This window comes from Arachis ipaensis, chromosome B9 (genome assembly GCF_059453495.1).
Source record: "Arachis ipaensis isolate K30076 ecotype BB chromosome B9, ASM5945349v1, whole genome shotgun sequence".
NCBI lineage: Eukaryota > Viridiplantae > Streptophyta > Magnoliopsida > Fabales > Fabaceae > Arachis > Arachis ipaensis.
This window is the reverse complement of record NC_142444.1, coordinates 22476881-22490255: the sequence shown is the minus strand read 5'-3', so window position 1 is coordinate 22490255 and position 13375 is coordinate 22476881. Positions and strand designations below refer to the sequence as shown.

The window sequence follows — 13375 nt, the reverse complement described above, 5'->3', positions numbered from 1 at the left end:
TTGTTTTACCGAAATTGGAAACAAAGAGAACCAAACTGCACTAAAAATTTTAATCAATATAGCTGCTTGTTCATTTGGAAGCAAGATCATAAAATATACTTGATCCTATTATCTTAAGCTCTCAGCATTGAACGAATCTAAATCTTTTACTATACTATACGAGATCTTAGTTGTTTTATATAATCATTGATTACTTTCCCTTTACCGATTACATTGTTTATTAGATGTATATATAGTTGATTAAAACTCACAAATTCAAATTAAGTGACATCATTAAAATTTAAAATTCCATATTCTGGATCTTCACAAGCATCAAAGCGGCGGATCTTGCTATTTCCAAGAAAAGGTCAGTTGTAGAAATGTTTATTAACAAGCTAAGGTTTAATACCAGCTTCTGCATCAGAAACAAAGCCAGCATTATACTGAGAAAAATGAGTTAATAAGTTAAATTCTTCACTTTCTGTTGAGAATCACATGAACATACTATATCAGCTCCAGAAAAAGAGGGAAGGAAGAAAAACAAACGGAAAAAATTGCAGCACAGTGTATAGATTCACATAACTTAGAAAAACACGTTTCAAAAACTAGTCCAATAAGTACATGATGAAGATTGATCCATCCATTTCAAGATAACCTCCATTATGACCATTACCTTAATTAATTTAGAAGCTCGTAATCTTAAGCCAAAGATATTCACCATTCTCACCTTGTAGTGATGTGTTTCTTGGAAATGATCGATGATTTTTAGTTGTTTTGTAAGCCTCCGAGAGAGTTGCCACTGTAGCTTATGCAGTAGAATATGCAACCTCTGATCCAACCAAAGCTAACAGAAAAGCAGCCTGCAAATTTGAATAAGACACGTTACACAGTTAAATAGAGATTCTAAAGAAATTATTTTGTGAAGCACATAGGCAATTCAATACTGGTAGAAAAGTAGTAAATGTTATTTAAGTTAATCATCATCCCCCCTTCACAAGCTCCCTCCCCTGGCCATAACCCTCCATATACTCCAATAGTCCCACCAAAAACTCCATCACCACCGTATGTTACTCCCACACCACCACAAGCTCCTTCCCCTGGCCATACTCCAATTATTCCACCATATGTTACTCCAACTCCACCGCAAGCTGCTCCTTCCCCTGGCCATAACCCTCCATAAACTCCAATAGTTCCACCAAAAACCGCTCCTTCCCCCGGCCATAACAACCATCATCCTAACCCTCCATACACTCCAATTGTTCCACTAGGAACACCAAGATCATCACCTTCTCCATATGTACCAACACAAATTTCTCAATCACCTTATCATACTCCAACTCCACCACAGGCTACTTCCCCTGCTCATAACAACCATCACCTAATCCTCCATATGTTCCATCACCAATTTCTCAAGCTCCTTCGCCTGCTACCCACAACAACCATCACCCAAACCCTCCAAAAACACCATCACCACCCAAACCCTACATGAATGCTATTTGCGTGACCTAAACTTGTCAATAGGAAGGATATATAAACAGGTGCTAAAATAGAGCAGAAAAAAGAACGGTAGAATCATCAATACCTGTAGAAGAATGCCAAAAACGAGAATCTCACCAAAAACACGAGCAGTGATAATCGAACAGTGACTGGCAGTGATGAACGTGAGTAGAGAGGATCGAAGCTCGACAAAAAGAGAAGTAGAGGATCGAAGCTCAACAAGCAGATGATCAAATCTCAACGAGTAGAGAATCGAAGCTCAACGAGGAGAGGAGCAGAGGATCGAAGCACATTCACGAGCAAAGAAGATCGAAGCACATTCACGAGAAGAAAAAATCGAAGTTCATTAGCGAGCAGAGATTGAGATCGAAGCTCAATAAAGAAATGCGCGTCATCATCGAATGAATTGAAGAACAACAGAGGAACGAAACATTTGAAATGGATTGAGAATTTTGTGATTTTATTAATTGAAATATTTTAGGAATTTTGTTAGGGTTGTGGTTTTAGAACGAAACATTTTGGAATGGATTGGGTTTTCTTCTTCCTTTTTTTTCTCTTTCTCTGCACAATATAGTTTATTTTTATTTTTTAAAAAATATTAAAAAATTTTAAGCAACACTTGAAAGGTGAAATTTAAAATAAATCTAAAGGTAACTTTAAAAAAATTAATATATTATTTTTATAATAGTTGTTTTTGTATATTTAATATAGCAACATTTGATAAGTGTAATATATAAATATTATAAATGTTGTTTGTTTAATTTATTAAAGCAATGTTTTTTATATGTTTTTTAAATTGATCAAAAATAACACTTATTAACAAGGTGTTGTATTAGCTTTATTTTTTTTGCAATAAATTTTAAGTTATGCTTTTAACCACTTTAGACAACACTTTTTAAGGGTTATTTATTGCACATGTTGTAATAGCTCAAAAATGTTGTAATGTGATAAAAGTATAATTATAAAAAATTAATAGAAATAATTAAACAAAAAATTAAAAAATAAGTTGTATCTCTTGTTAGTATTTTTGTGTCCTTCTTATTAGAAAAGATACAAAATACACAACTTTTGTATCTCTGGACATAATGTCTCTGTCCATGTTTTTAACATTGACTTCACGGTAGGACTACGTTAAAGCTAAATGAAATTTTTTTGGATTCAAATAGAATACTTTAAACCTTATGGATCAAAATAGAATCAGACCCAAACGTAGTGAGACCAATTTAGTATACTTTACCCTAAATGTTATATACAATGTTCTGAAAACCGAATCAAATTAGCCAGTTCAACTGGATTAATTGAAAACCGATCACCTAGTTAGTTCGGTTAAGACATAAAAACTATCCTAAAAAATTGGTCTAAAAACCGATTAAACTAACGATTAATCGGTGAACCGTCATAACCGATTTTTTTTTTTTAATTTCTCTCTTGGGTATATGTTCAAACAATGTCGTTTCTCTAAAAAAGAATAAGAGAATAATAGTTGAATTGAATGATTCAGTGTAATATTTTTTGATGAGTTAATTTTATTAAATGTTAATTTATTTTTACTGTATGTTGATGATGGAACATGAACAATCACAAAAGCATAACAGACACAAGACAAATTATTTATTTAATTTGTTGAATATTGATGTGAGTTTGACTTCAATTAAGCTTCTATTAGTAAGGACACAACAACCTATTTTTTTTCTTCTATTAGTTTCTGATATAATTTTTCTATCAATGAATAATATAATATCTTTTGACGAAAGAAAAATCTTGAGAAGGGAATTTCTGGTGATTTTTATTTTCTTAGTCCTGAGAAATGTGTGCCCCAAATCAAAGAAATTGTTGGCGTAATGATCAAGATATAGTGTTGCCTAAATCAAACTCAGTCTCATACTAAGAGAGTTTACTATTAGAATAAAAGTTATATAATATTAGTTAAGACACTATAGGATAGGCGGAGGATAGCGGCTAAAAAATTCCGGCCGTTTATCTAACCATCGCAAATATTAGAGATCGCGGCAATTGACACCATGTGCCGTAGAATCTGATTGATTAGCAGCTATTTCTTGAACAATCGCCACTAATCAGGACCTTAATCCTATTATTATTATTATTATTATTATTATCAAAACACTAACACCATCATATATACTACTCCCCCTTTGAAAAACACTCACCGCGCTCTTTTCTTTTGTTATACACTCCCCCACCAGCCCTAACCCTCAGCCCTGACTCCCTATGCCCTCCATCCGTCGAAGCACTTGCCTCTAGAAGCTCTCACCTCACGCAGCCCTCGTCTGTAGCAGCTCTCGCCGTTGAAGGTCTGCTCATCTCCTCGCGTCGCCAGAAGGCCGTTTCGGAGTTGCTGGTCGCGATGCCGTCTCTGCTCTCTTCGTGAAGCCCGTACCTGTCCTCGTCGTCATCATCGGTTTGGATCTGCTGCTGGCTCGTCTTCCCGTCTCCGGTAAGCACTCATCCCTAATTATTCAGTTGCGTTTTTTTTCCTTGTTAATTTTCATAATTGTTGTTGGGTTTGATTCTGACTTCTAACATAATTTCATGGATTCTAAGGTAATTCTAGTGGATATTTGATTTTGAATTAATTTTATGGCTATTGGATTGAAATTTGGGATGTTCTTCTAGTTGCTGTTTTTATTCTGATTTTGCGTTGATATATTTGAAATTGTTAATTTTCATCATTGTTGTTGTCTCGTATTCTATTTTTATTATGTTTTTATATATTGAAATTGATTAGCTACAAAAGCGAATTCTATATAATCTGTAGTGTATAATACACATAGACATTCTACTTTCCGAATTTCAATTTTTTAGTCATTTGTGAATCTACAAAAGAAGGTGTGCATTTGAGTTCAATTTTCGCAATTACGTATTAAAACTCTTTCAAATTCATATCTCCCTGTTCTCTTGAATGTGATATAGCTGTGAAAAATTCCGGGAGATGCATGCTCAACTTTAATATCTGCATAACATCTCTCTTTAACAAGGAGAAAGTGATACTTGTGCTTTGTTAGGATCAAATTCATCATGTGATTACTTTTGGATTATTCTAAATGCTCTATGAATGCTTGTTATAGTTAGTCTTATAATAACTTGCTACATGTCTCCTTACTTTTGTTTTGAACTATCTGAAGAGGATTACTTAACTTTTAGTAGATTCTAGTTGTTATTTCAGGGCAAGATATAATTCTAATTGGAATTTTAGTTTATTCTCACACACCTCACAAATCCATGAAAGCCATTAGTTTGGACTTTGGAGTTTGGTTTAAGCTTTATGCGTGTCAATAATTTCTTGTTTGTTGGTGTACACTGTACTAAGTACTAACAATACTTGTAAGCAGCACATATCTTTAATTAATTTAACTGTTTCATTTAGTGTTTGAGATTTATTGTATCAAGTTTTCTATCTCTGTTTGAGATTCTTGTTGGGAGTGTTTTAAGATTTGCATTGGCTGGTGGCCTTTCTTGTGCCCTCTCTTGTGACAATACCTTGGTTTCTGCTGAGAAGAATTTTTATCCATTTGATGCCAGTATCCAAGTTGCATATATGATAATACAGAATTCTCAAGAAGATTTTAGTTGAGGAATAAAAGAAATAAATATAACAATTCTCTTAAGTATATTCCTATTAGTATATTCACATACTCCTTGAAAGAGGAGCAAAACTGTAGAGTTCTATAATTTATTTGAATTTTTTTTCTTTTCTTTTTTTTATAAATTATTATATCTTTGGAGGTTTTCATTGATTGTGTAGTTTGAATACTAAATATGCTTTTTTGTGGTAAAAAATACTAAGTAACTAAGTGAAATATGTAATGACATATTCATATTTCATTGTGCACACAATTGTTCAAGTATTGATTGTGTCATCATGACCCACTGAGCTAATCAACTTATTCTTATTTTGTTGAAGACTTTTTTTTAAAATAATCCAAATTCTAATGTGTTATAAAACTAGCCAGCTAGTACAATAAAGGAGTATGATTACATTAAAATATATAATTGCTTTAAGTGATTATTTAACGGTTTAATAATTTTTATGCTTTCCCAAGCCAATAATTCTCACTTTGTTAGCTGTTTATGTCCATTTTCAACGTGCCCATTAACCATACTCAATTATATTTTGGTACTTTAATTTGTTTTGTACAATAAAAAAAAGAAGAAGAAACAAGTGTTATGAGATGTTGAGAACTATGTCTTTTTTTGAGATGGAAATGTTCCATCTGTTGTTGTCTTTGGAAATTTTTTGTGCTAAGATTAATGCCATGTCTTCATGTATATTGATTCTCAAGATGGTAATGTACTACAAGATTCTCTATCTTATTTATTATTGTGGATCATTTTCTTTAAGGTATAGCTAATCTTAATTTTGTGTATTAATCTGGTTCTATTAATGTTTGTTGATCTTAGTCTAGACTTGATCTAATAGTATATATGATCCTTTTCTACTTAATTGAAAATATGATGTGGGTTTTTTGGATTTTTGGGCAACTAAACACAATTATATACTTTTCAGGTAGTGAGGGTATTGAGATTTATTCAAAAGGGCAGTGAAACATATGTTGATAAATGGAAGGCAGTTTCTATACTGGTGCTACACTTCAGGTTTGTCATTTGTATCACTTTTTTACCTTATGATAATAGAATTTAGTTGAGACCTTCACAAATTTTACCAATCTTATTTACAAGTTTTGTTCCTTGACTTTTGAATTAGTTTGTCTGCTCATCAAATCTTTTACATATAGGAGTGTGTGATGATTGTAGACACTTTATCCATTATAATTTAGGAATGTCACATCATTCTTTTCATTGTATATTTTATATGCTGCTCACTACAAATGAATATAACTGGAGAGTTTCTCACTCGTCATTTTTTTGACATATTGTAATTTATTTTCTCTTCTATTTACTTACTACTTGTTTGCTCTTATTTTTCTCTTTTAACATTGGGAGAAATAATTTAAAAATTCTTTCTCTTGTTTCTCAAATTGGTGTTTCTTTTGGAATTGAGCAATCTCCTTTTTATTTCTAATTTGTGTAAAATATGATAAAGGCAACCTCTCTTGGCAGCAGTTTCATTTAAATATGCCTTGAATAAGTACCCTGTTTATAAATAATGTAGATGGTACATCATTCTTCTCCATCTAGTGAAACTGGAATGCTAGTTGTGGACTCTGCGATAAGCATGTTGTTACTCAGAATTTTAATCTTTTATAGGGTGAAATCCATTTCAAAATTTTCGGGCTTAATCCTTGGCTTGTTTAGGTGCCAGGCGGTCCAGCTAATAAACATTTGGAACTAGACGATGTGCTTGTTCGTGTCAATAGAAAAGTAAGTGTGTCATGATACACAATTTTAGTACATCACAAAATCATATAGTTCTTTCCAGTACATCACATCAGATCATTTCATATTATGTCATATAATCATATAATTCTTTCAACAATTTTTTTTAGGTTTAGCAGTAGTTTCATAAATTATGTGATGAGTTTAGTCATGACCTATGATCTTATTCGTCATATCAAGTAAATCTTTATGTTTCATTCTTATATTATTTTTGAATGTGTATTTTACTACTGACATTTTGTTTCTAAGATATCATTATCTTGATTTGTTATTTACTTTATTCGTGATATTTTATCCATCTTTAGGTTGTTCTTATTTATGCATTTATCTAGATGTAGAAGCAATATAATTGAGCAACTTTACAAAGCCAATTTTTTAAATATAATTGTGAAAATTATGGGGGTTATAAACTTCTGTAATATACAATTTTTTTTAAAATTGCATTCAGGATTGCGGCGGTTTTTGACCGCCGGTAAAGATGGGGTCAATCCTGACACTTGTATATTGCCGCAAAATATTGAATCAGCGGCGGTTATACCAGCGGTTGCTAGAAACCGCCGCGAAATCAAATGTCCACCCCAATAACCAGGGCGGTTTTTCAAACTGCTGGTATTGTGTTTTGCGGTGATTTAAAACCGTCGCTAATAGCAAAAAAACCGCTGTTATTCTCCGTTTGTGTTGTAGTGAGCCGTAAATTTATAATACTAGTTAAGCCCTGTATACATTCATTTTGTAAACATATATAAAAGAAATTGGCTTCTACTTTAGAACTAAACTAATACTAATTAGATGTTAATATTAACTAATGTAAATTATAATTATGAATTTGGAAGTCAAGTTTGAAAATTGAAATTTGATGAATTAATTTAAATGTAACATCAAATTTTAGGATCTATATTAAGGATTAACTTGAACAAACTATTTGTTTCGTAATGGATCTTCTTTTTTAATTAGTTAGTTTCACTTGGCTATATCTCTAGTTGGTTTGTTAGCGAAACCTTAAAAGTAGATCTAAATTGTGCAATAATGTTTATTATTGTTTTTTTATCGATAACTATCGCTTTTAAATATTTTAACTAGTTATATTTTAAATATTTTAATAATACTTTTTTTAATTTATTTTTTATTTGATAGATAATCATGGCACCAAAAGATAGAAGTGGACGAATAATACGAAACACTCATATCAATCAATCTCAGCTTTCCTTGCGTAGGCCAAGTATACATTTGCCGTTAAATTTATTTTACATTAACACCTCTTGATTTAGGAAATATGATGTATGCTTTTTTTTTATTGAGTTTAGGTGAGCAAACTGTTGACATTAATTCTTCTCAACCATCGATACATGTGTGTAGGTATCTAGTTGTACTATACATTTTAGCTATATATCTTCATTGTGATTTAATTACTCCTAGGCGAGGAAGTAGTTTTATCATATCTAATTTTTTTTTGTCTTTTTTTGTTTAGGTCAACAGAGCAATAATAATGATGAACCTCATCTTACACAATTGAATGTGGGATCAGCATCACAACCATCCCCACAATTTTATCACAACGATCACCACAATTAGATGGTGTGATTTACTTCAGCTGCTAAATGTTTACATATTCACAAATAACTACACATCTAATTGAAGATTGTCTCTTATTCATTGTAGGTGCGAATTCGTCTGACGCATCTGCTTTAGACGCAGAAGATAATGAGTTACCTAATGTTGGACAATCAAGTGTGCATACTAAAATTAGGAGTAACGGGAAGATGGTAATAGCTATAGAGAAAAGCGATAAACCGTAAGTAGTTATACTATTATTTTGACTTTACTATATCCGCATACTTTTTACTTAAAATAAAAAAGAAGGGTATCACTAAGTGCAGTATCTTTAATTTATTAGTTTATTACTAGATTTATTAAAATTGACCCAATCTGTACCTACTTATTTTTTTCATGCAATCACAAATGATCACAAAGGTATGTTTGCTGTTAGAGTCTTATATATGTGTCATTTATGTTATAATATTTATTAATTTATTATATTTATTTTTATAAAATAAACAAAAAAATAAATATAAATATGTGGATATTCTTCTTCTTTGCAAAACATTGGTATTAATCTAAGCTTAAGTTCACGACACAAAATGCATTTCACTAAAGTCCAAAACATATGGCCATTTCAGATCACTATGGAGAAATTTATCAGTATATAGTTTCAAAGAAATAAAGCATTACTTTTCTTATATATCCTTTGATCCAGTATTATCACTTCTGCCCAATTAGTAACTCAATCCCTGCATTTAGTGTTATATTGGATGAATGGATGTGCATATTTCTTGTATTCCTTTCATCTTATTTTTGTCAAAATAGCAAACATAAATACGGATAACAGCAGCTCAATAAAAATGGTATGTGACCAGCAGTTAATACATGCCTTATGAATAAACTAAATATTTTCTCTGATTATTACTTGTTTTTTTTCTGATGTGTTCTTAATTTAATTGATGCAGTTATTTTTTCTCAATTTAGTTGATGCACTCTTGGGAGCTTTACATTCTTATGATCTATGTTATTTTCATGAATTATTTTAAAGTTTTGGGTAGTATAGCTAAGTCTAGAATTTGTTGTTGCTTTAATGATATATGTTGTTGTGTTAAATTATTTTTGATAATTGTGTATTTTTTAATGTAGGAAGAGATTTACAGATCATACGGTAACTCGAGACATTATGAAAGATTTGTTAAGTGAGATGCCTTCTCCAGCACCAAGATGGCAGGATTATTGTCCAAATATGAAGGACGAGTTGTTTAAAGGTTTCCTGGTAAGTAATTATAATGTTGCTTCAATGCGATTTTAAGAGATAATTGGATTGAGTAGTTACTAAGTCTTTCAATCTTTCAATTTAGAAAAAAACATGAATTTGCATCAAATTATGATAAGGCTATGGCAAGAACTGTTTGGAATAGGACAATGCTTGATCGCTATCCTGATATTTTGAAAAAAGCAAAGGAAAGAACTTTTAAGGAGGCAAACTCAACTAGTATTGACATTAAGGGTCATGGACCTAAAGCAATGAAAGTTGATGTTTGGAATGGCTTAGTTGATCACTGGTTAGATTCAAAGTGGAAAAACAAGTCTGTGGCTGGTCAAAAAAATAGGGCTGCTATACCTGCTCATAAACTACACAATGCAGGGTCTATCAGTTTTGGCGAACACAAGAAAAGAAAGGTATAAAGAAAAATATTCCCTATCTCAAATGATTTATGATAGTATATTCTAATAAATGTTGTTACAGGAAGCTAAGTTGAAGCGTAGTGTATCTTTCCTTAAAGTATATGATGATGTTCATAAGAAAAAAAGTGGAGAATATGTTTCTGAAGTATCCAAGAAAATTATTTTAGGTGTCTTTAATTTTGTAGTATAATTTACTTTCAGTTTTCTTAATAATATGTCCTTATTTTTCTGCTGTAGGACTTATATGGAGATGCAATATCACAAAAATATGGAGAAGATTTATTAGATCAACCTGAAGTTGATCCTGACATGTAGACAGAAGTTGCAGGAACCAACAAGAAAGGACAAGTTCATGGGTTATGTAAGCCCCATAAATTTCAAAAAAAAAAAAGAAAATTAAATTATATTATTTCTAATTATAAATTAGAATACTAGATTAAAAATTGATTAGTAAATTGATAATTAAGTAGTATTTTTAAAGTAATTTTAAGAGATTAAATTAAATTTCAAATTTGTACAACATACTTTAATTTTATTAAAATTTACCAAATTTCAATTTACCTAAAATTAATAAATTATTGATTTCATTTTTGTCCCAAATTAAACCCTAATTTGCTAAACACTTCCTAAAACTTTAACCCTAATTACCCCACTCCCTTCAGCCGCCATACCCCTTTCCTTTTCTTCCAAAAACAAACTCACAACACCACACTTAGCAGCAGCCAAAAATCCACAGAAAGAAAGAAAGAGAGGAGAGGGTGCGAATCAGGAGGGAGAAGAAAGGGGGAGAGCGTGCCGGCAAGTCACTGCCGCTCGTCGCGCCGCTGTCTTTGCCGATGAAGGAGGAGCGAGGAGAGTGTGTCACGGAGCAGGGGAAGCTCGCGCGAGTGAGGAGCGTCGCCACCGTCGTCGCGCCGTGCGTCGCCAGCTTCGCTGCACCTCGTCATCACCATCGCCGTCGGACCACCATGGAGTCGTTGCCGTCGAACCGGCGCTGCGAGCTGCTATCGAGCCTCAAGCAGAATCCGATGCGAAGAGAGAGACATAACAACGCGAGGAGAGAGAGAAGGCGTTGTGGGAGTTTCTGCCGCCGCTGCTCTCTCCGCCATCGCCGCTGCCGGAGTCACGAGATGAGGTGGGGAAGGAGACCATTTTCCCTGTTGCTGTTGCAGTCACTGCGCTACTACTGCTATGCTTCATTTTCCTTGTTTTCCTTAATTACCGTAAGTCATTTTTGTTTCTGAACCCCCACTGCCATTGTCATGTTATCCGTTGATTGAGAAGTTTAAGACGTTGATGTTTTAGGATTAAGCTGCTACAACTGTGGACTGTGATGGTTGATGCTCTGAAAGAGTCGTCGCTGCTGGGGCGACTGGAATTACTACTGCCAGTTCTACCGTTGCTACCAATGCTGTTGACTTGCCCCAATTCAAGTTCAGTGTCACTGCCCTAGGTCTAGCCTGTCTCCTGACTCTGTTTCACTTTTATACTCTGAACTGCCTTGGTCTCGTTTATCTATTTATTACGATTTAATTCCATTTTATTTTCGGTATTGCCTTGAATTTTTAGAGTTGTTTCCGCGTTTGATTCCATCAAATTTGATGTTGCTGCTGTTAATACTGCTGATTCTAATGCCATTGCTGCTGTTGCTGTTAATTTGGAATAAGTGGGTTTGTCGCCTTTGATTCTTGAATTCAGCTAGTCGAGGTAGGGGCGCTTTTCTTAAACTTGTTTACTTTTCAGAGTTGTTATAAATCGATATTAATGCGTAAAATACATTTTTGGTGATTTCGTAAGTCTTATGAATTGAATTGAGTTGTTTTGGATGAATGAGGTTATTAGTTGTATTGATTGATTGATCGATTCAGAAAGTTGAATATTCTGATTAGTTGACGGATGTTGTTAAAGTAGTTTTTCTAGAGTTATTGGAAGATATTTAATAACGGCATTTGGTTTAACTTTGGAAATGATTCGATTTTAGGAAAGTTTTAGTATTGAAATTTGATTTGATATTGAACCTGATTTGATATCGGAATTTGATTTTAAAACAAATTTGGAAAGGGCTTGATATTTGAAAACGATTTGTTTATTGAGAATAATTTACTATTTTGGAAATGGGTCGAACAGGGTTTGAGGAACGGTTTGGTTTGAAACTGTTTGAGAAAACCGAGAGTTCTTAATTATTGATTAATGCTGTTGAATGAGATTGATTTAGATTGTGATTTATAGGACTGGTTGATTGGATTCTGGATTTTGCTATTTCCTTGTGTTGAGTGTGGTTGTTGTGAAAATTGTTATTGGGAGTGATTTGACTGATTAACAGGTGTTTGGTTTGGTTTTGGTTGGGACCCGAAAAGGGTGGCAGAATCCGAGTTTTAGAGGAGATGCTGCCGAAATTTTATAAAATTGGAAGTTTTGTTTGAAGTAATTGTTTAAAAAGATTTAGTTCTTAAACGTTATTTATTTAAGATTGATTTATTTAGAAATGAAAGAATTATGTTTTGGATTGAGATTGTTGATTAACGGAAAGAAGGATAATGAGGATTGATTTGAAATATGATTTTAAAATGAATTTGGAAATGGGATATGGATTGATGAATGATGATGATATTGAAAATGGCTTAGATATTGATGAATGATGAATGAATTGTTTATATGGCTTATGAATTTGAAATATCTGAGATACGAGGTTCCCTGGATTAAGTGCCGTGGCTTGCCACCACGTGTACCAGGTTGAAAACTCGATACTCTGTTGACCCTACGACGTAAGTGTGACCGGGCACTATATAAATTCCCGGGAATGTTACCCCCATTGAGCAATATTGATTATTTGAGAAAAAGCTATGCATAGACTCTTGGGGATGCACGTCGGGGGACGGTCTAAGGACAATTCAGACTTGTCGGGTTGGCTAGATAACCGACAGATGAGTCTCATCAGCCATAGGACAGGCATGCATCATATGCATTTGTATGCTTTGCTTGGGTTTGAACTTGTTTTGGTTTGCCTAATTGCTAAACTGTTCTTAACTGCTACTTGAACTATTTGCTGTAACTGCTACCTACTTGTGTTTTCCTTGTCTGTCTTGCCTGTGTTTGTCCTGGCGTGCTACATTTGAGGATGAACTTTGGTGCTGAATTAATGACTGTGTTGTTTGATTGCATGGTTGGTTTCTGATTGAGATTTTCTTATAAGAAAGGAAAGATTTTGGACTTCTGAAAGATTAAATATTGTTTCTTTGAAAGAGTTTTGAACGATTTCCTATTGGTTTTAAAAGATTCATAAGGCAATGATAATCACTGAGCTTGAAAACAGTTT

General features: G+C 33.1%; 1 protein-coding gene across 1 annotated transcript; it reads left to right on the top strand.

Annotated features, from left to right (window-relative positions):
* Positions 1-9768: 9768 nt before the first annotated feature.
* LOC107619045 (uncharacterized) lies at positions 9769-10374 on the top strand. The gene is made up of 2 exons (XM_088498454.1): positions 9769-10053; positions 10297-10374. The coding sequence occupies exons 1-2, from the start codon at positions 9769-9771 to the stop codon at positions 10372-10374; spliced, it is 363 nt and encodes a 120-aa protein (XP_088354580.1).
* The last annotated feature ends 3001 nt before the right edge of the window (positions 10375-13375 follow it).